General features: G+C 49.1%; 1 protein-coding gene across 1 annotated transcript in view; it reads right to left on the reverse strand.

Moving 5' to 3' along the window:
- MEGF11 (multiple EGF like domains 11) overlaps window positions 1-19,255 on the reverse strand; it is a 380,180-nt gene that overhangs the window by 251,020 nt on the left and 109,905 nt on the right. The window contains exon 2 of the mRNA XM_065941975.1: window positions 39-144. Coding sequence (XP_065798047.1) covers window positions 39-136 — 98 coding nt within the window. The 5' untranslated portion in view covers window positions 137-144. The remainder of the gene's footprint in view (window positions 1-38; window positions 145-19,255) is intronic.

The raw sequence follows: 19,255 nt of genomic DNA on the forward strand, positions 1-19,255 counted from the left end.
CCCAGGGAGTGTCTGGCCATCCAAGATCCACATCTTACCTCTCCCAGTGGCTGCACACGTTGGGGTCCTCGGGGTTCAGGGAGAGGACGATTTGCAGGAGGGAGCAGACAATGAGTCCTGCCACTGAGAGCATCATCCTGGGCCCTTCGAGGAAGAACAAAGAGAGTAGTGTCATTAATCACATCATCTTCCCCGGCACCTGTTTGGCACCGAGACGCCTTACATGAAGTGGTGGAAGAGGTTCGCTAAGCTGCAAAGTACTGCATCATCATCATGTAACGAGCATCTGATGTTTCACACTTGCAGCCTTTGACTAACACAGCAACACTTCACCAGTTCTGAGTAACCGGGCAGTGGGAAGCCTGAGTCAGGGAAACGTTAAATTTCAGGCCAGAGCTTCTCAAAGTTTTTTGGTTCATGGATTGCTTTCAGAATCTAATGAAAGTTACAGAACTTCTCCCCTGAAATATGCCCATATGCACACCATTTGGCTGTGATTTCAGGGTGCCCTGAGGCCCCTAAGCCCATCCTTGGGCCAAGAACCTCTGATCTACTGCCTTAAAAGCAGCACACACCCCCTCCCCATCCCTTCTCCCTCAACTTTTTTTGTTTTGTTTTGTTTTTTTGGCCGCCCTGTGCATCATGCAAGATCCTAGTTCCCCGACCAGGGATGGAACCCATATCCCCTGCAATGGGAGCGGGGACTCCTAGCCACTGGACTGCCAGGAAATTCCCTCATCTTTGCTACGCTTTGCCCATTCACTTCCTCTCTCAACTCCTTCCTTCAGTGAAGACAGAGAAGAGAGATATCTGGTGTGGCCCTGGGGACAGCTAAGCTGAGAAAATCCTTCTTAGCAGCTCTGGTCAAACAAGTTGCCCAGAAGGCTGGCCCTTGCTTCTCTTGCTCCCATGGGCTATCTATCACCTACTGGCACTCAGGGTGATATGTCTCTGCACATCATACCCACGGGCAGATGAAAGGCTTGGACAGCCTGGTAAGGGGCTTTGAGGAAGCAGCTTGTAGAGTTGATCCCAGTCCCTGAAGTGACAGCCTGAGACAGGTGTTAAGTGGGCCTACACAGATGCCAACCCCCTGGGGTCCCTGGAACCGAGGATTCCCCAACAGAGGGCTCCTCATAGAGGCAGAGAACCATTAAGTTGGGAGTGGCAGAAATGACCTCCGAGACTCCCTCCTGTCCAGGACTCCATGGTTCCACAGCCTTAGAGAACTGGCCAAGGGTTCCCACCCTAGGGGGGTGCAGGGGGCCCCAGAGCTACCTCCAGGGGACCTGCAATCCATATGTGCTCCAATGTCAGCTACAGACTGAAAGAACATGTGACTCGGAGAGACAGCGCTATATTTCATGTGTTCATAGATGTGATTGTGATTTGCTTAAAAGCTTTACCGAATTCAGAGGAGCTTTTATTCTCAATCAGCCACACTAAAAAAAGAAAAGGCAGCTTCTAACAAATGGGGGCAGGGATGGTATAGAAAATATTTTGACACTGAAAAGGGTTCCCCAGGCTTGAAATGCTTGAGGATTTCTAGTCCGTTGGCCCAGAGTTTACCGACGAGGAGGCGCTCAGCCTTCTTGGGGGCAGTGAAGAGTGGCACAGATGCTGCACACGCCCCCAGGCTGTACTCAGAGGGAAGCCAAATGGAGCTCCTGCCTTCGTGAAAGGTTAAACTCTCTCCTCCCCTGCCCCAATACTTTCCTTGTTAAACTCTTTCTTTGCAGCTCCTTCAAAGATAAACAAATTGTCACAAATTCTATGTAACCACGGGGGTCCAATTGATGATTAATGAGGCTTTTCTCTCTGTTTGAGATCTGGCAATAATCTGGGTAAATGGATTCTGAAAATCGGCTAAGAAAGAGAAAAGTGATTTTGCACAATTCGCAGGGTCCAGGAGTCACCGGCCGCAGCCCCTCCTCACTCCCCCACAGGCTCACCCTGCCAACTCCATCGGCACCTGGATAGTGCTAGGGCTGCCCGGCATTTCAACCCATTCTCCTCCCAGAGAAGGTGAGACCTTCACCTTTGGGAAGAGAAGGAACCGCCCAAGACAGGCACTGAGTTTGGGGGATGGGCATCTTCTTCCAGGTGCAGGTTGGGCTGATCAGGCACCAGATACAGAAACAAAAGCCATCCAGACAGGCATACAGAGTCTGACCGCCAACGGCAGAGAATGCCTGGTCTTGATTCTCTCCATGGCCTTGTCTCCTTACTCGGTTGTGGGTTTTTTTAATTTTTATTTATTTGGCTGTGCTAGGTCTTAGCGGCAGCACGAGGGATCTTCGATCTTTGTTGTGGGCATGTGGGATCTAGTTCCCTGACTGGACCCCCTGCATTGGGAGGTCAGAGTCTTAGCCCCTGGACCACCAGAGAAGTCCCTGTCTCATTACTTTGGCTGATCCCGTGTGTTAGTCGCTCAGCGTGTCTGACTTCTTGGAACCCATTGGACTGCAGCCCGCCAGGCTCCTCTGTCCATGGAATTCTCCAAGCAAGAATCTTGGAGTGAGTAGCCATTCCCTTCTCCAAGGGATCTTCCCAACCCAGGGACTGAACCTGGGTTTCCTGCACTGCAGGGAGATTCTTTACCTTCTGAGCCAGGCCCACCCTGTAATCTAGAGTGTTTTCCTGAGAGGCCTTTCCCCCAGCCCAGCCTGCCCTACCCCCACCCCCGGCTGCATCTTCAAATTTATGAAGCTTAGAATATCAAAGGGTGAGGCCACCCGGACTAGTGGAGATTGTGCTCTGGCTGCTTTTGATCCATGCTGGCAGGAGAGGGGTGGCAAATGGAGGTAACTTGGATCGTGGCTATAATTGAGGAGATCTGTTTAAATCTTTGTGAAAGCCTTTCCCCCTGAGTCAAATCCGGACGGGACAGTTTGACTGATTCCCACTGAGATAGCTGGACACCAGTGCACAGAGGGGGTGACAGGTGTTGGGAGAGGCACACAGAGGTGGAAGCGGAAGCCACAGGACTTAGTGGCCGGCCAGGGGCATTCACGCTGGGGTTCGGAGGCCTCACTCTTCAGCTATCTGATGCGTCAGGGCCACAGAGCGGAGGGTGCTCCCCAGGACTCACACCCAAGCCTCCAACAGCCCGTCACCAGTGCTCCAAAGTTCCCCGTCTGAGGCCAAGTCTGCCTCTGTGGTGGTGTGGTTGGGGGGAAAGATACCACCTTGCGGGTACAAGAGTTGACTCCTCTAGGACCCCCTCAGCCCTCAGGCTTTCTCTTTGAACATGGGCAGTATGAAAGATGTGATCTTGCCACCCATCCCTCCTCCCCACTGTGACACTGGTCTCACGTTTGGTTTTTCTCTCACCCCTGAGCCTTGCTCACACTGCTCCCCTGCCCTCAACACCCTTCCTCCTCAGTTCTGCACGTCCAAACACCATCCACGCCCAGGCAGCCTACCCTCTGCACGGCTTGGCACCTACAGCAGGCCAGGCACGCTGCACTCATCTAGCTCACAGCCTGTCCACACGGTCCAGCGCTCATCACCTCCCATCTCGCCCTGACATCTTTGCCAGCGTGCTGACTTCATCTTTCCGACGTGTCCGTAAATGCTTTGAAACGCAGGTCAAGTCCTAGGCTGTTGCCAGTCAGTTCCTTTTGGGAACTGATTTGAGAAAATGTGTTCCTACTTGTCTCAGCCACTTACTTCACTGAGGTGGAGTGAAGAGCAGCCACAAAGGAGCCATGCCCACGTGGGGGCAACTCATCGCCATTAACTTTAATGGGGCTTCCCCAGGCTCTCTCTCTGAGGACAGATCCCAAAGACATATGCTTATGAGACGACTGAGGGAAAATCAATCCTGCCTTGGTGGTTATTAGGCTGACTCCATTCGGAGTGACAGAGGTTAACACAGTGGGAACTATCTGATTCGGGGCATTAATAATTAAATAAGAAAATGCCCCTGGTTTCCCTTCAGAGGAAGAGAACATGTAAACAGTTCAGCCGGTTCCCTCCCCTCTGGTCCATGCTCCCCCCACAGTAAGCCACAGAGGAAGGGAGTGAAGCTCCAGAGGTGGAGAAGTTTCTTTCCCGATTGGCTGCTTTACACCTGCTCAACTGGAGGTGAGGCTCACACCTGCCCGCAGGTATAGCTACTCTGCACACCTTGCAGGGCCTTAACTAACCAAACTCCTGGAGCACTACTTGCCCAGCCCTGGGCTGTGCTTCCAGGATGCAAAGAAATAACCCAAGTCAACTACAGTCCATTTTCAGAGACTAAAGCAGCAAGCAGTTATGTCCCCTGGAGGCTTATGGAAAACTTGGTGGAGGAGATGGGACTAAAGACGGACCACGGACAGAGGAGCCTGGCGGGCTACACACAGTCCATGGGGTTGCAGAGAGCCAGACATGGCTGAGTGACAGAATGTGGAAAGGGAGGGCAGATAAAGGGCCTTCGGGGCAAGTACTGCATAAGGCAGCACGTGGAGGCAGGAACGTGCAGGTCCTGGTGGAGAGTCTAGGTGGGTTTGCACTGTGGAGCAGAAGTGGGCAACATGGGAAACTTTGGCAGGCATTTTCCAAAACTGAGTTCTGTGAAGCACTAGCCCCATGAGCTATTGATAAAATCTCCCAGACCAAGGTTGCCGTGAGTGACGAAGCTCAGGAAATGCTGCATGCTATGTCCTCATCTTAAATATTCACAGCGTATCTGGGCAGACCTTGGGCTCTGGGAAGACCCAGAGTAAAGACGCCTGTTTGTCTGTTTCACCCAGTCTTTCCCACAGAACTTTCTAGTGACCTCGGTAGCAACAGAGTTCTTCAGGATTCTAGTTTGGTCAACTCTGCTCCTCTCCATCAAGTCTGGAGGAAGTCCCAGTCCCGACCATCTGCATCCTCAGAGTTTGTATCCTCCTGTTTATGCTACTACTTGAGGGACCTCTGTGCCTGGCATCTGGGGTTAAAGGGACTCTACCACTGGGTATTGAAGAGGCATCATAGCAAAGGACCCCTCCGCCTCGCCTGGGCCTTCTGTCCTGGCCTGGGTCAGCCTTGCAGGCTGAGCAGACCTTAGAGTTGGCAGCATCCCCTGAAGATCCTGTCCTCTGCTGGGCCCCTGCCAGCACCAGTACCTGTAGAATCCAGCTTGTCTCTCTGATGGCAACAAACACCTGGCCAGACACCAGCTGCTCACATTAGGCAAGATGCGTAAAACTGGGGCAGAGGGCAGGCAGACAAACAGATGGCCCCTGCCCCAGGATCAGCTGTGATGACCTCACGGTCCATCTGTGCAGAAATCTTCCCCCACCTGCTTCGCTTCCACCACCTGCCTTGTCATCCTGAATGTGCCAAAATCTTGGACACTGGAACCTGGTCCGTGTACCTGGAGTCTGCTCTCTGTCCATCCCAGACTCCCCCAGGGAGCCCTTCCTTCTCAGCAACTTTGCATGGGCAGCAGGGGTGGCGGTGGGCAGGCACCGGGCCCTGGGAGGTTCCCGCTCACAGTGCTGGGGATTGATTGGTAGTAGCTACTGGGAATGCTCTCCTGAGAAATGGGGCTGAAGGGAGCATGCCGTGGTTGATTAGTGATGTCTGCAGCAGGCACAGGATGGGAGAGGGACACATGGGTGTCACGCACTTGTTGTCCCTGTCCTACATCGCTGAGCGGTCGTCTGCACTTTGAGAAATGCTCCTCTGTATATGAACCATCTGGATACGGCCTCAGCTCTTCTCTTATAGCCTTAGAACCTGTCCATCATTTTCCTTCCCTTTGTGTGTGTGTGTTAGTTGTTCAGTTGTGTCCAACTCTTTGTGACCCCCATGGACTATAGCCTGCCAGGTTCGACGGTCTATGGGATTCTCCAGGCAAGACCACTGGAGTGGGTTGCCATTCCCTTCTCCAGTGGACCTTCCCGACCCAGGGATCGAGCCCAGGTCCCCAGCACACAACTAAAACACAAACAGACTGCTTGAGGGCAGGGGTTTTGGTCCATCATGTCCACTGCCATCCCCCGCACCCAGCACATTGCTGGTACAGACAGGGGGCTCAAACCATCTTTGTTGACTCCACAAATTGTCGATTCTACAGCTAACCACCTTCCCTGGACCTCTCAGCCGTCCCGAGTCCCAGGACCAGCCACACTGCCTGTGTCTGTCCTGACAGAGGCCGCCAAAAACCTGTACTGCCAGCAGGTCTCAGCGTGCGAGGCATCCCACCCTGCACTGACATCACACCACAGAGACACCGATCTGTTGGTGACGGATGCAGTGGGCACCACGACATCCTGAGAGCGATTCACAGGCTCCTGCCTGGGCCACCCCGCCAGCGCCGGGCTATTCTGTTCCCGGAGCCAGCACAAGGCGGGCATTGAAGCCCACTCAATAGCTCAAGCTGCAGTCAGCGGGGGGGACTGACTGGAGTTCCGAGAGCCTCATGAAAAGGCGCTTTCAGGCTCGGGACGCGGCAGAAGCAAACCCCAGAGTGAGACTGATAAAGCAAATGCCTCACATTCTTCCCAGTGTGTGGGTATAGAGAGATTTCTATCTTCTATTTATAGAACACACACACACACACTTCTCTGTTTTTTTCCTGAATAAAACAAAAAAGCCAAGTTTGCACTCATTGGGGTAAATGCCAAGGTTATCATCCCGTCTAGCCGACCTTCCCCTTCATCTTCCCACTGCTCTGGGCTGGTTCCCAGTCCCCAAGCCCTGCTCTGTTTACTGGCCTTGCTGGGGTCTGATTAGTGTGAGATGAAAAGAGGAGCCACGATCAGCCCGTAATTAAGAGCTTCACCCTTCGCCTTGATGAAGCCTCCTACCCTCCAGGAATCCCTCCAGGGGCTGGGCTTATGTTGGAGGCTTTCTAATCTCCCTGCACTTAAAAAAGTTTAAAAAATAAATCCGTAGCTCTTAATCTCCAAAAGAGTGATTCGTGGCTGCAGAAGAGCAGCAGAAATTCCCAGCGTCAACACGGAGGCCCTGCCAGGCATCTGCCCACTGGGAGCAATCGGGATTAGAGTCACCTCCGGAGACACGGTAAACTTCCTCGTCCGAGCGCTCCACCAAACCGATAAATTCTGCTTTCTCCTCGCCCGGGGAAACCTCGGGCTGCAAATCCCGAAAATGGCACCACGGAGAACTGCAGTGCCCATTAATCAGGGTCAGAAGGCTGGCCTGCCCCTGTGCCCTCAAGCCCGGCAGAGACCAAGCGGCCTTGACATTAGTCAGGCTCAGAGAGAAATCACAGCATATCCCCGGGGCGGGGGAGGAGCAGGAAGACAGAGGGGTAGAAACCAACAAATTCAGGGAGCATCCGCCTCCCTCTCCTATAGACGCAGCCCTGGACTCCGAGGCCTCAGCCTTCCCATCCCCAGGTAGGCAGCAGCTGTGCCCCGAGCCTCCAGCTCCTCTGAAGATGAAGGGGGAAAACTTATTGTGTTCGGAGGCCATTCCATTTCTCGCAGAGCAATTACCTCCATCTTTCCATTTCTTTGCAAATCAGGGCACACTCATCTGGCCTGGCCAACCCAGAGGTTGCCTGAGCGCCCACCAATCCAACCCACTACAGGCCTGCTCTGCTCCCCTCTCTCAATTTCTCCCAGGGTTGTGGGGTTCTCTGAACTGGGGAGTCCCTTGTGCCCTGGCATTAAATCATGGCCACATCCCCAAAACCTTCAGAGACAAGTCAGTCACTCAGGGCCATACAGCCCCATGGGGATTGGCCCCCATACCCTCCTACTCGGCAAAGAACATTTCTAAAGCACAAGATGCAAACACAGATGCTCAGATGGGAAAAGAGCTCTGAGGAAGGGGGCCCTGTAGAATGATCCATCACCTGGTCAAGTCTTCCCCCTAAACTGATCTGTGCAGGTGAACGGCCTGACAGCAACCACGTGGTACCAGAACTGGCACCTGGACAGACCCGGGAGCATCACCTGACAACACCTCATCCCACAGAAGGGCAAACTACTCCCAGGTGACGTAAGGTCCTCAAGTCACATAGCACACTGATGCCAGTGCTCATGGAAGGGAATAGCAGAGCTGGACTGACCTGGCTTCAAATTCTGACTCCACCTTTCTGGTTACCTTGCCTGGATAAAGTCATTCAACTACTCTGGGGCTGTTTCGAATTAATCACATGAGAAACGACCAACTTCACAGAGCTGTGAGGGTATCAAATGAGTCAGCAGGTAAAGTTCTTGGTCCAGAATTGAGCACATAGAATGCACTCAATAAAATATTAGTTTCCTGGCAACTCGTATCCCCTCCTTCTACCTCAAGACCCTTCCAACTCTCTAATTCTGAATTCTAGAATTCCTAAGTTCAGTTCAGTGGCTCAATCTTGTATGACTCTTTGCGATCCCATGCACTGTAGCATGCCAGGCCTCCCTGTCCATCACCAACTCCCAGAGTTTATGCAAACTCATGTCCATCAAGTCAGTGATGCCATCCAACCATCTTACCCTTTGTCATCCCCTTCTCCTCCCACCTTCAATCTTTCCCAGCATCAGGGTCTTTTCAAATGAGTCAGTTCTTCACATTAAGGTGGCCAAATGATTGGAGTTTCAGCTTCAGCATCAGTATTATCAATGAATATGTCCTTTCCTAATAAATCCTTTAAGGATTTCCTTTAGGATTGACTGGTTGGATCTCCTTGCAGTCCAAGGGACTCTCAAGAGTCTTCTCCAACACCACAGTTCAAAAGCATCAATTCTTTGGCACTCAGCTTTCTTTATAGTCCAACTTTCACATACATACATGACTACTGGAAAAACCATAACTTTGACTAGACAGACCTTTGTTGGTAAAATAATGTCTCTGCTTTTTAGTATGCTGTCTAGGTTGGTCATGGCTTTTCTTCCAAGGAGCTAGCATCTTTTAATTTCATGGCTACAGTCACCACCTACAGTGATTTTGGCGCCCCCCCGAAATAAAGTCTGTCACTGTTTCCATTGTTTCCCCATCTTTTTGTCATGAAGTGATGGGCCCAGATGCCATGATCTTAGTTTTCTGAATGTTGAGTTTTAAGTCAGCTTTTTCACTCTCCTCTTTCACTTGCATCAAGAGGCTTTTTAGTTCTTTGCTTTCTGCCATAAGGGTGGTGTCATCTGCATATTTGAGGTTATTGATATTTCTCCCAGCAATCTTGATTCCAGTTTGTGCCACATCCAGCCTGGCATTTCGCATGATGGACTCTGCATATAAGTTAAATAAGCAGGGTGACAATATACAGCCTTGATGTACTCCTTTCCAGATTTAGAACCAGTCTGTTGTTCCATGTCCAGTTCTAACTGTTGCCTGTTGACCTGCATACAGATTTCTCAGGAAGCAGGTAAGGTGGTTTGGTATTCCTAACTCTTGAAGAATTTTCCAGTTTGTTGTGATCCACACAGTCAAAGGCTTTGGCGTAGTCAATAAAGCATAAGTAGATGTTTTTCTGTAACTCTCTTGTTTTTTTGATGATCCAACGGATGGTGGCAATTTGCTCTCTGGTTCCTCTGCCTTTTGTAACTCCAGCTTGTACATCTGGAAGTTCATGGTTCATGTACTGTTGAAGCCTGGCTTGGAGAATTTTGAGCATTACTTTGCTAGTATGTGAGATGAGTACATTTGTGCAGTAGTTTGATTTGCCTTTTTGCAGTAGTAGAGTTGCCTTTCTTTGGGATTAGAATGAAAACTGACCTTTTCCAGTCCTGTGGCCACTGCAGAGTTTTCCAAATTTGCTGGCATATTGAGTGTAGCACTTTCACAGCATCATCTTTTAGGAAATGAAATAGCTCAACTGGAATTTTATCACCTCCACTAGCTTTGTTTGTAGTGATGCTTCTTGAGGCCCACTTGACTTCGCATTCCAGGATGTCTGACTCTAAGTGAGTGATCACAGCATTGTGGTTATCTGGGTCATGAAGATTTATTTTATATAGCTCTTCTATGTATTCTTGCCACCTCTTCTTAATGTCTTCTGCTTCTGTTAAGTCTATACCATTTCTGTCCTTTATTGTGCCCATCTTTACATGAAATATTCCCTTGGTATCTCTAATTTTCTCGAAGAGATCTCTAGTCTCTCTCATTCGATTGTTTTCCTCTATTTCTTTACACTGATCACTGAGGAAGGCTTTATTTCTCTCCTTGTTATTCTCTGGAACTCTGCATTCAAATGGAATTCGAATTTCTAAGGATCTGGGGAAATACTGATGGAAAAATCTTCTGCTGGAAAATCTGGGCTTTGCTATATGTATTTGGTGACCCCAGGGTCAGTCTGAAATGTACCATTATTAAATGGTCTCATCTACTCATTCAGCAAACATTTACTGAACACTTCCCAGTCACTGCAGATGCAACTATAACTCAGGCAGGCCCTGCCCCTAGACCCCAAACACCTGCTGGAGGGTGTATGGGAATAGCCACGAGAGGGCAGTGGACCCAGGATGTGGCTTAATTCAAAGTGCCGAGGCCTTTGCCTGGCAGGAAGCCTCAGGCAAATATCAGAGACACTTGCTGCAATTGATGCATACCATCCCGACAGGTCCTCCACACGTTGAATCAGGCCCATCTCCATTCAAGTGAATTCACAGGACTGAATTCACTCTTGACCAGGGCAGCTCCTCTGAAGGGTTGTGAGGGATTCCCAAGCCTGGTCAGCCTCCCAGGTCCACTCCGTTAGGACTCAGAGCGGCTGCACTTTCTTCCTCGGGTTTTTGTATGTATCTAGGCCAGGAGAATCTGAAGTCAGATATCAACTGTCTCCAAGCCTGAAGGGCCCACATCTGTGAAATGGTCATGGAAATGGGCATTGGTGTGTCATAGCAAGCAATTGGCAATACACAGCAACATGTTTTCATGTATACCTTTAAACCCAGCATTCCACTTCTGCAATTGAATTTTAAAAACTGACCAAGGCCAAAGACAGGTGTAAGAATGTTGCATCATCTCTTAACAGAGAGATTTTCATTACAGCATTGAAACAGTAGTGTGTGTGAGATAAGTTGCTTCAGTTATGCCTGACTCTTAGCAACCCTATGGACTGTAGCTCGCCAGGCTCCTCTGTCCATGGGACTCTCCAGGCAAAAATACTGGAGTGGGTTGCCATGACCTTCTTTAGGGGATCTTCCTGACCCAGGGATCGAACCTACATCTCCTATGTCTACCTGCACTGACAGATGATTTCTTCACTAGCGCCGCTGAGGTGGTCTTTGCTAAATAAATCCCACCATGTATACATAACAAAATATTGTGTAAACATTTAAAACATTGATGTGTGGAAAAATATGGAAGCTATACACTGGAGCACTAATAGTGGTCATTTGTAAGAGGAGGGGAAAGGAGAAACATCACAGGACTCCTGCTTTCTAAGTCAATCACTTCTGTTCTTATTAGTGTTTCTTATAATGAGTATTATCATCACCATAATCATAAAAGCAAACATATTTGAAGAAAATATATGTTGCAATCCCACTTCTGGGCACATAACCAGAAAAGACAAAAACTAACTGGAAAAGATGCATGCACCCCAATGTTCATTGCAGCATTATTTGCAATAGCTAACATATGGAAGTAACCTACATGTCCATCGACATGAATGGATAAAGAAGATGTGGTATCTATTTATGACAGAATATTACTCAGCCTTAAAAGAAGAATGAAATATTGCCATTTGCAGCAACATGGATGGACTTAGAGGTCATCATACTAAGTGAATTAAGTCAGAGAAAAACAAAAGTCACATGCTATCACTTATATGTGGAATCTTAAAAAAAGGTACCAATAAACTTATAAAACAGAAACAGACTCACAGATACCGAAGACAAATTTATGGTTACCAAAGAAGAAAAGGCAAGAGGGATAAATTATGAGCTTGGGACTAACAGATACACCCTACTATATATAAAAAAAGATAAAAACAAGCACCTATGGTATAGCTCAGAGAACCATACTCAATATCTTGTAATAACCGATAATGGAAAAGAATCTGAAAATACATATATATATTACTGAATCACTTTGATGTATGCATGATATTAACACAATATTATAAACCATTATACTTCATTTTTTTTTAAAAATAGGAAAAAACTTTTTAATTTAAAAAAATTTACAACTTTTAAAAAGATTAGGAAAAAAACAAATAAAAGATAATACACGTACATTCACTACCACGGAAAGAGGACCCTGATGAATCACTATGTGAAAAACAGGTTACGAAACATCATAGACGTTACAACTGAATTGTATGTGTGTGTGTGACGAGTGTTCTGAGAGCAAACAAGAAAAAAGACACATGTCCAGAAAGATGTTAAAAATATTAGCAAAGGCACCTGGGTGATAATATCTTAGGTAACTTACTTTCTTCTCTATACTTTGCTGTCAACATTTTCTATGATGAGCTGGTCTCAGCATCTCAGTTTAATAAAGCCATCTTCATTTTGCCAAAAAGTCAGGACCTTTCGTCTGTGCCCCCATCGCTTATCCTCCCCCATGCCCAGACTCTCCCACAAGGGTCCTTGGGGTGCATGTTCCCAAAGAGCAGGGTTTTTCTAGCCCTGAGCTCACTGCTCTTGGGGACACAGGCCACTTTCCAGGCAGCCCTGGAAGCCACCAAGCCGGGGCGGGTGGGGGAGGCTGGGGAACGCCATTGTAACTGAGTGGTCCGTGTCCATGCTGCGACTATACACATGATGTGATTAAAAACATTATGCCATTTCAAAGACCCAGAATGATCTGATGACACAAAAAATGGCTGGGTAATGTAGGGTTTTGTCAGCTCTATCTGGTATAATAAATGAACCAAGTATTCCAAATTTAAAAGAAATTTATTGCAGCACTTTGTCCATGACACTGATGGATCCTGGCTCACAGCCTGGCCAGGGAACGCCACCTCCCTCCAGCACCTGCCCCGTCCCCTGCACCCCCACAGACTCTGGTCCTCCATAGCTGACAAGCACCTGGAGCTCTGGTCTCAATTCCTGAGTCCTAACCCCAGATCCGCCTCTTACCAATTATGTGACCTTGGGCAGGTCACTTGACCTTTGGAAGTCCCAGCTTCCTCCTCTGTGAAGTGGGAATGGTAAGAAAACCTGACTCAGAGGGTCCTGAGGAGTCAAACAGATGAGGATGACGGGAAGTGACTATAGTCAATAAAACACTGAGTCAAATGTGGTCATTATCCTCTTGCCACGGGCAGAAGGGATGCAATACAGATACTCCTGGGGGTGTGTACAGAGAGAGAGACTGAGATTATTAGGATCCTCTGATAAGGACCACCTTCTGGGAGAGGGACAAGTCTGCCAGGACCCAGAGGAAGGAACTCAAGATGAATTTCAGGAAGTTTGCAATTTGGCCCCGTCAGGCCCTTGCTGACCCACAGTCTCAGCAAGAGATGATTCCCAGTCTGGATCAGAAGCCAATTTGGCTGCCTTTCTGGACTAGACCATGTCTGACCACCGTCTCCACGGCTGAGAGCATTCGTGATAAAACGGTTCCTCTGAACTCTGGTTTCCTACAGGAGCAAGACACTCACTCACCTTCAACAGCACCTTGCATTCCTTCCCAAAGGAATGGGTCATCAAAAACAGCACCTTGAAGGATCAAAATCTACCCTCATCTTCCCGGGTTTAATTTGCAGAATGGGACACAACTCCCAGACTCATTGTGCTCCTGGCATGATCATTCGTTGTTTATTTCAGTATTTTCCAGGAAGTTGTTCATTAAGGATAAAAGCACCTGCTTACTGTAAGACAGTGTTACACAAAGGCTCTGGCATGGGGGCCTGGGAAGAACATTAATTAATGAAGTGAAACAGAACAAACACGCTATAAATTAGAAGTCTAAAGAGAAATGCCTGGCATTGGTGGATGATGACAGAGGGCTGAGATGATACATCTTATTTTTAGACCACGGTGGTATTTTTAAAAGAAAAAAAAAAATGGGAGGGAAAAAAAATTACAAAAGGTGGCAGAGGTAACGATCTATTTCTGGAGCAACTAAAGCCTTTGCTTCCATTAAGGGAATTATAAATCAATTCTGTTTTGTCTGGGGGCATATATGCGTGGTGTGTGCTAAATTAAAAAGCTTAATGTGTCAGAGCGGTTCCTTCTGAGGTTTCCATGGAACAATGCCGACTGAGGCATTAGGCAGGTGACATCTGAGCCAGGCCACCAAGTTAGGCTCAGCTCGGCACAGGCCATCCCGAGCACCAGGGTACAAGAGCATATGTAGCCCAATCTCAGTTAACAGGAACCTTCAAATCTTCATTTAACTGGGGTGTGGGGGTGCCAAGCTGCTGCCCACACTTACAGGTGCATTTCCACACCAGAGCCAGTGAGATGTTCTTTTTTTTTCCCCCTTCTCCTGAAAAGCAGTTTCCAAGGCTAGCTTCTATACTGATGATCTACTCAGTTTTATTTCCCTTACTTCAAACCCATTCCTGGACAAGGACAGGCCTTAAGGAATACGAACCCTGAAATCATGCCAAATCTCAATAAACCCAAAGAGATCTGGTCCCACTCACCATAACCCACTCACTGAGACGAGAAAGGAAACAGGCACAATTGCAAACAAGTATTTTGGTAGCAAGTGCTGGAACCCCAGAAAGTTCTTCTCTGTCTCACTTCCAACTCAACAGAAAATTCAGAAACATGAACCACCCATTCCTCAAGGCAAGGTGGAGGTCAGGGCAGGTTCCACTTGGACTCCAGCTGCTCCAATTCAAGTTGCTTTTCGCTCTGTCTGCAGGCAGGGTGAGCGGCAAGGTGCCAACCTCCACAGCGCTGAATCACCAATAGGTAGAAAACAGGAAGCTTATGCCAAGTCTAACCATGTTTCCCTAGGGTTTTAATTCTCATTTGTGGTGTGCCCACAAATGTCTAAATTTGTCATAACTCATTCAGGGACTCAGTGAGATGGGAAGAACAGGAGGCAGGTCAGAAGTTTGTGAGGCCATGGCGCAGACCTCTGACACATGGAGGTTTGGTGGTGCCAAGATGGGGAGCAGAAAGAAAAGGCCAGGGGGCCAGGGAGGGGCTGGGGGGCTGTGTGCGGCCAGCTGACGAGTAAACCAGGGCTGAAGTTTGAGCTCAAGTGAGCATTGGGTACCAATGCCGTATTCAGTGCATAACAGCTCTCACTAAGGATGCTCTGTCAATATCCCCTGTTGGATGAGAATCTGCAAGAAGACTGACTCAAATAGTGAACATTCCATTCACTTACCCGCCATGGAACATCTTACTGAACCCCAGAAGAAAGCAGGAAATGAACGGCTCCCGAGGGACTGTCCTGTGCCCGGCCCTAAGAAGTAGGTATTACGATCTCCACTGGCAGGTGACAGACAGAGACTCACAGTTGAGAAGCCCATGAACTAGACTTGGACTCAGGACTACCTGCTTCTCTAGTACTGTGCTTCCAGGCCTGTCTTTGCCCTTCTGACTTGGCGGGTATGTGTGCATAGGTATGCGAGTATGTGTGCACACAGGCTATACATGGCATGTGGGGGCGGGATGGGGGTCATCTCTTCGGGTCAGAGCTTCCTCCATGCTAACTAAGTCTGAGCAGAGGAAGAGAGAACCCTGTGCTATTGTGGGAAGAGCTGTTTGGCCCGCTGTGTGAGCTTGGGCCAGTCTTTGGCCTCCGTGGTACTTCACTGTCCTCTATAGCCGAGAGGGAGACTTTCTTAATTAACCTCATCTGAACCACAGAATCCAGAAAATGATTTCAATGACTGTTTTGTCAGCTTTCCCAAGGATGGTTCACAACTTGTACCATTCCAGATGCACAGGAGAAAAGTCCAACCATTACATGCTGTGGATGGCAAGGAGTGTTAAGGCTCTTGAACCGAGCTGAGAAAGATGGTCTTAAAGGCCGCTAGGGCTCTGACATCAGGAGATGGGTGAGGAGGTAGTGAGCCTCCGCTACAGGGCTGGGCGATGATCCTGGAGGAAAGCCGAGGTTGCAGGTGAGGATGCCAGCCCCCCGGGACCAGATATCTCAGCTTCCAGTGCCCTCCGTGAGTATCTGTGTCATCCCTTAGCCTATCTTCTTTAAATGTATTCATCTCACCTCTACTCTAATTTGAGGAATCAAGGGAGAAATCATGGACAGGCCTTCAAGGGGATGAGCCTTACTTCTCACTCTCTGCCCCTCAAGCTAGCTAACTGGGGTGAGTGAAAGTCACTCAGTCATATCCAACTCTTTGCAATCCCATGAACTATAGAGTCCATGGAATTCTCCAGGCCAGAATACTGGAGTGGGTAGCCTTTCCCTTCTCCAGGGGATCTTCCCAGCCTAGGGATCGAACCCAGGTCTCCCTCATTGCAGGCAGATTCTTTGCCAGCTGAGCCACAAGGGAAGCCCAAGAATACTAAAGTGGGTAGCCTATTCTCTTCTCCAGAGGATCTTCCAGACTCAGGAATCAAACTGGGATCTCCTGCATTGCAGGCGGATTCTTTACCAACTGAGCTATCAGAAAAGCCCTAATTGGGGGTAGGGGGAGCAATAACTGCCAAGAACTCTGAATGGGATCAATAATTGAGTACATGATTCCTGCGCACTTCCTCTGCCCTCCAAGGACATGAAATTTAGTGCAGAAAGGGCCAGTTGCCCAGCAAGGCAGAGCAGTGGGGCTTGTGACCCAGGAATGAGCAGTGCCCTGCCCCATTCTGGGCCTCATCCAGAAAATATTCTAATACTCTAATACAAGCGAGAGCATGCCTAGACTAAATTTCAGCTCTGCTCATGGAGTGCTCAGATGCCCGGATGCATCCGAGGCAACGGGGAAGGGGCCGCTCGCTGTGGAATTCTGCAGCCAACATAGCCCAGCTCTCAAGAAACCATGGGCTCAGCAGTAGCCGCGGCAACACCTTTGCATCTAAAAGGACATATCTAGGCAGAACAGGCGCTTGCCAGACTCTGGATCACTCTACAAAGTAGAGAGGAGGATAAAATCGCCCCCAGGGAGGAAGGCAGAGGAGACATTTATTTCAAACCAGTTTCACCCACTGTGGCGCAATCACTAAAGCCAAATGGTAGAGCTGTGTGGCTCTCTGTGTCCTGGTGGATAAAGGTGGAAAGAGTAAGCAGGCAGTGCAACCTCCAGCCTGATGAAGCTGCTGCGGGGAGGGCCTGTGAGAGGACAGGATCTGCTGATGAGGCTGTCCGCGGGCTCCGAGGAGGGCATGAGCCAAGCGCCCAACCAAAAGTGGAGAAAAACGGCCAGGTGTAGGGAAACCCAGAACAAGATCTCTCACCCCCAGGTCTACCAACAGTTGGCTGTGTGACCCTGACTGAGTCACTGAACCTCTCTCAGCTGTTTCCTGATAAGGAGGAGCAAGGATCATTTCTCAAGTGGATGATCCAGCCAAAGCAGAGGGCATGAGATTAAAGGCCTGAGTTTAGCTTTCTTGCATCACCCACCAGCCATGGGAAGGCTCTTAATGGCTTGTCTGGGCCTCAGATTCTCCATCTATAAAAGGATGTTGACTGACAGCCTTATACTTTCAGAGCCAGAGTTGGACTCTAGCTAAGGTCCCTCATAGCTCTAAAAAGTTCTACAGTCATTCTCTGCAGCAAGAGCAGACCACAGGGAGGAGGGGTTTCCCTCCAAGGCAGGGGGGATGGGGGTGTCTTAGCACCTGGCACAGTGCCAGCTGTTGGTAAATGTTTGGTAACCAGCCAATGACTGGATCAATGAATCAATGAACAGGGCTCTGTTTTTTGCATGGGACTGAGAGCAAAGAGGCTCAACCAAGGTCACACAGCTGGCAACAGAACTTCAAGTCCAGGTCTTTGGATCCCAAATTCAGTGCCCCTCCCATTCCACCATCTACTGGGCAAGAAAAAGGAGGTCGTTGAGCAGAGCCTCCTTGAAGGGCAAGGCACTCTGGGGGCGAGGAGGTGGTGAGGTCCCCCTGGGCCACATTGGGTTCTGTGTACCTTGAATCTTCCAGCCTCTAGGTCAGCCCCAGTGTCTGCTGCCTTTCCAACCCACTCACCACTATGGTGAGCCCTGCTGTATAACCACCCATGTTCCTTTTGCCCTATCCCCTGGCGAAAACAGGGGGACCCCTCCGGCAGGGACGGGAGAACAGAGCTCACCAAGAGGTTGGAGCCACAGGCCCCAGTCCCAGAGCCCTGAGGTCTTGCATCTGCCCTGCTGGGCACCCCCCCCCCCCCCCACCTACTCCCTCCTCTAATGAAAACCCAGAGAGCGGCAGTGAAATTCACCTTAATAAGTGCTCGTTAGAAATATGCTAATGAGGAGGAAGCTGATATCATATGCCCTGAAACCCCAAGGGAGAAAGGGATGAAAAAAATTCAATATTGAGTTTTGTCTCATTTCAAAGCTACTTTCAAAGTGGCCATAAATCTTCGGTATGATGTGACATAACGAGGAGCTGCCAGAGGCTTGGGCGTTAATAATTAGCAGTTGCCAGGTGCTGCAGTGAATGCATTCGACTTTCTGGTCCTCACTGCCAGGAGAGAGAGGGAAGGTGCAAACTAGGTCCCATGCGTGGGCTGACCCATCTGCACAGCCTGCCCACATGCCTCCCCAGGGCAGAGCTTGTGGCTGTGAGAGACTGCAGAAAATGCCAGAAGACTGAGGTCAGGAATCAGCAAGGCCTACCTTGAACCCCAGCCTCCGGGTGTTGAATTCTACTTGCCCCGGACATGACCAAGCCTCAGCTTCTGTCTGTGGGACTCAATAACTCATGTTCCAGGCTGATGTGTGGGGTGTGGGTCATGTGTGGGTATCACCTTGCTCAGCATGTGGCGGTGCAGAGAATTTCTCTAGAGTCAGCTGGTCTAAACCAAACACCGGTTCTGTTAATTAGTAGCTGGGTGACTGTGGACAAATGATTTAATCTTGCAGAGGCTCTGTTTCCTCATCTGCAAATGGAGATGGTAATTGTATCCTTTGTGAAAATTAAATAAGGTAATTATACCAGTATCTGATACACTGTCACAATTCAGCAAATACAGCTGCCTTCACTATAGTAGTTACTGTTTATATTTTGGGCTCCTTCAGTTCCCCTGTACCTACTTTCCGCAGTCAGTTCAGCTCAGTTCAGTGGCTTAGTCATGTCTGATTCTTTGCGACCCCATGAATCTCAGCACACCAGGCCTCCCTGTCCATTACCAACTCCCAGAGTTCACTTAAACTCATGTCGATCGAGTCGGTGATGCCATCCAGCCATCTCACCCTCTGCCATCCCCTTCTCCCACTTTTCTAGCCACTGATTAAAAAAAAAACTCTTGGAGTGGTCTCCTACCCATTTTTGCTTTTAATTTGCTGGGCAAC

This window comes from Muntiacus reevesi, chromosome 7 (assembly GCF_963930625.1).
Source record: "Muntiacus reevesi chromosome 7, mMunRee1.1, whole genome shotgun sequence".
Lineage (NCBI taxonomy): Eukaryota > Metazoa > Chordata > Mammalia > Artiodactyla > Cervidae > Muntiacus > Muntiacus reevesi.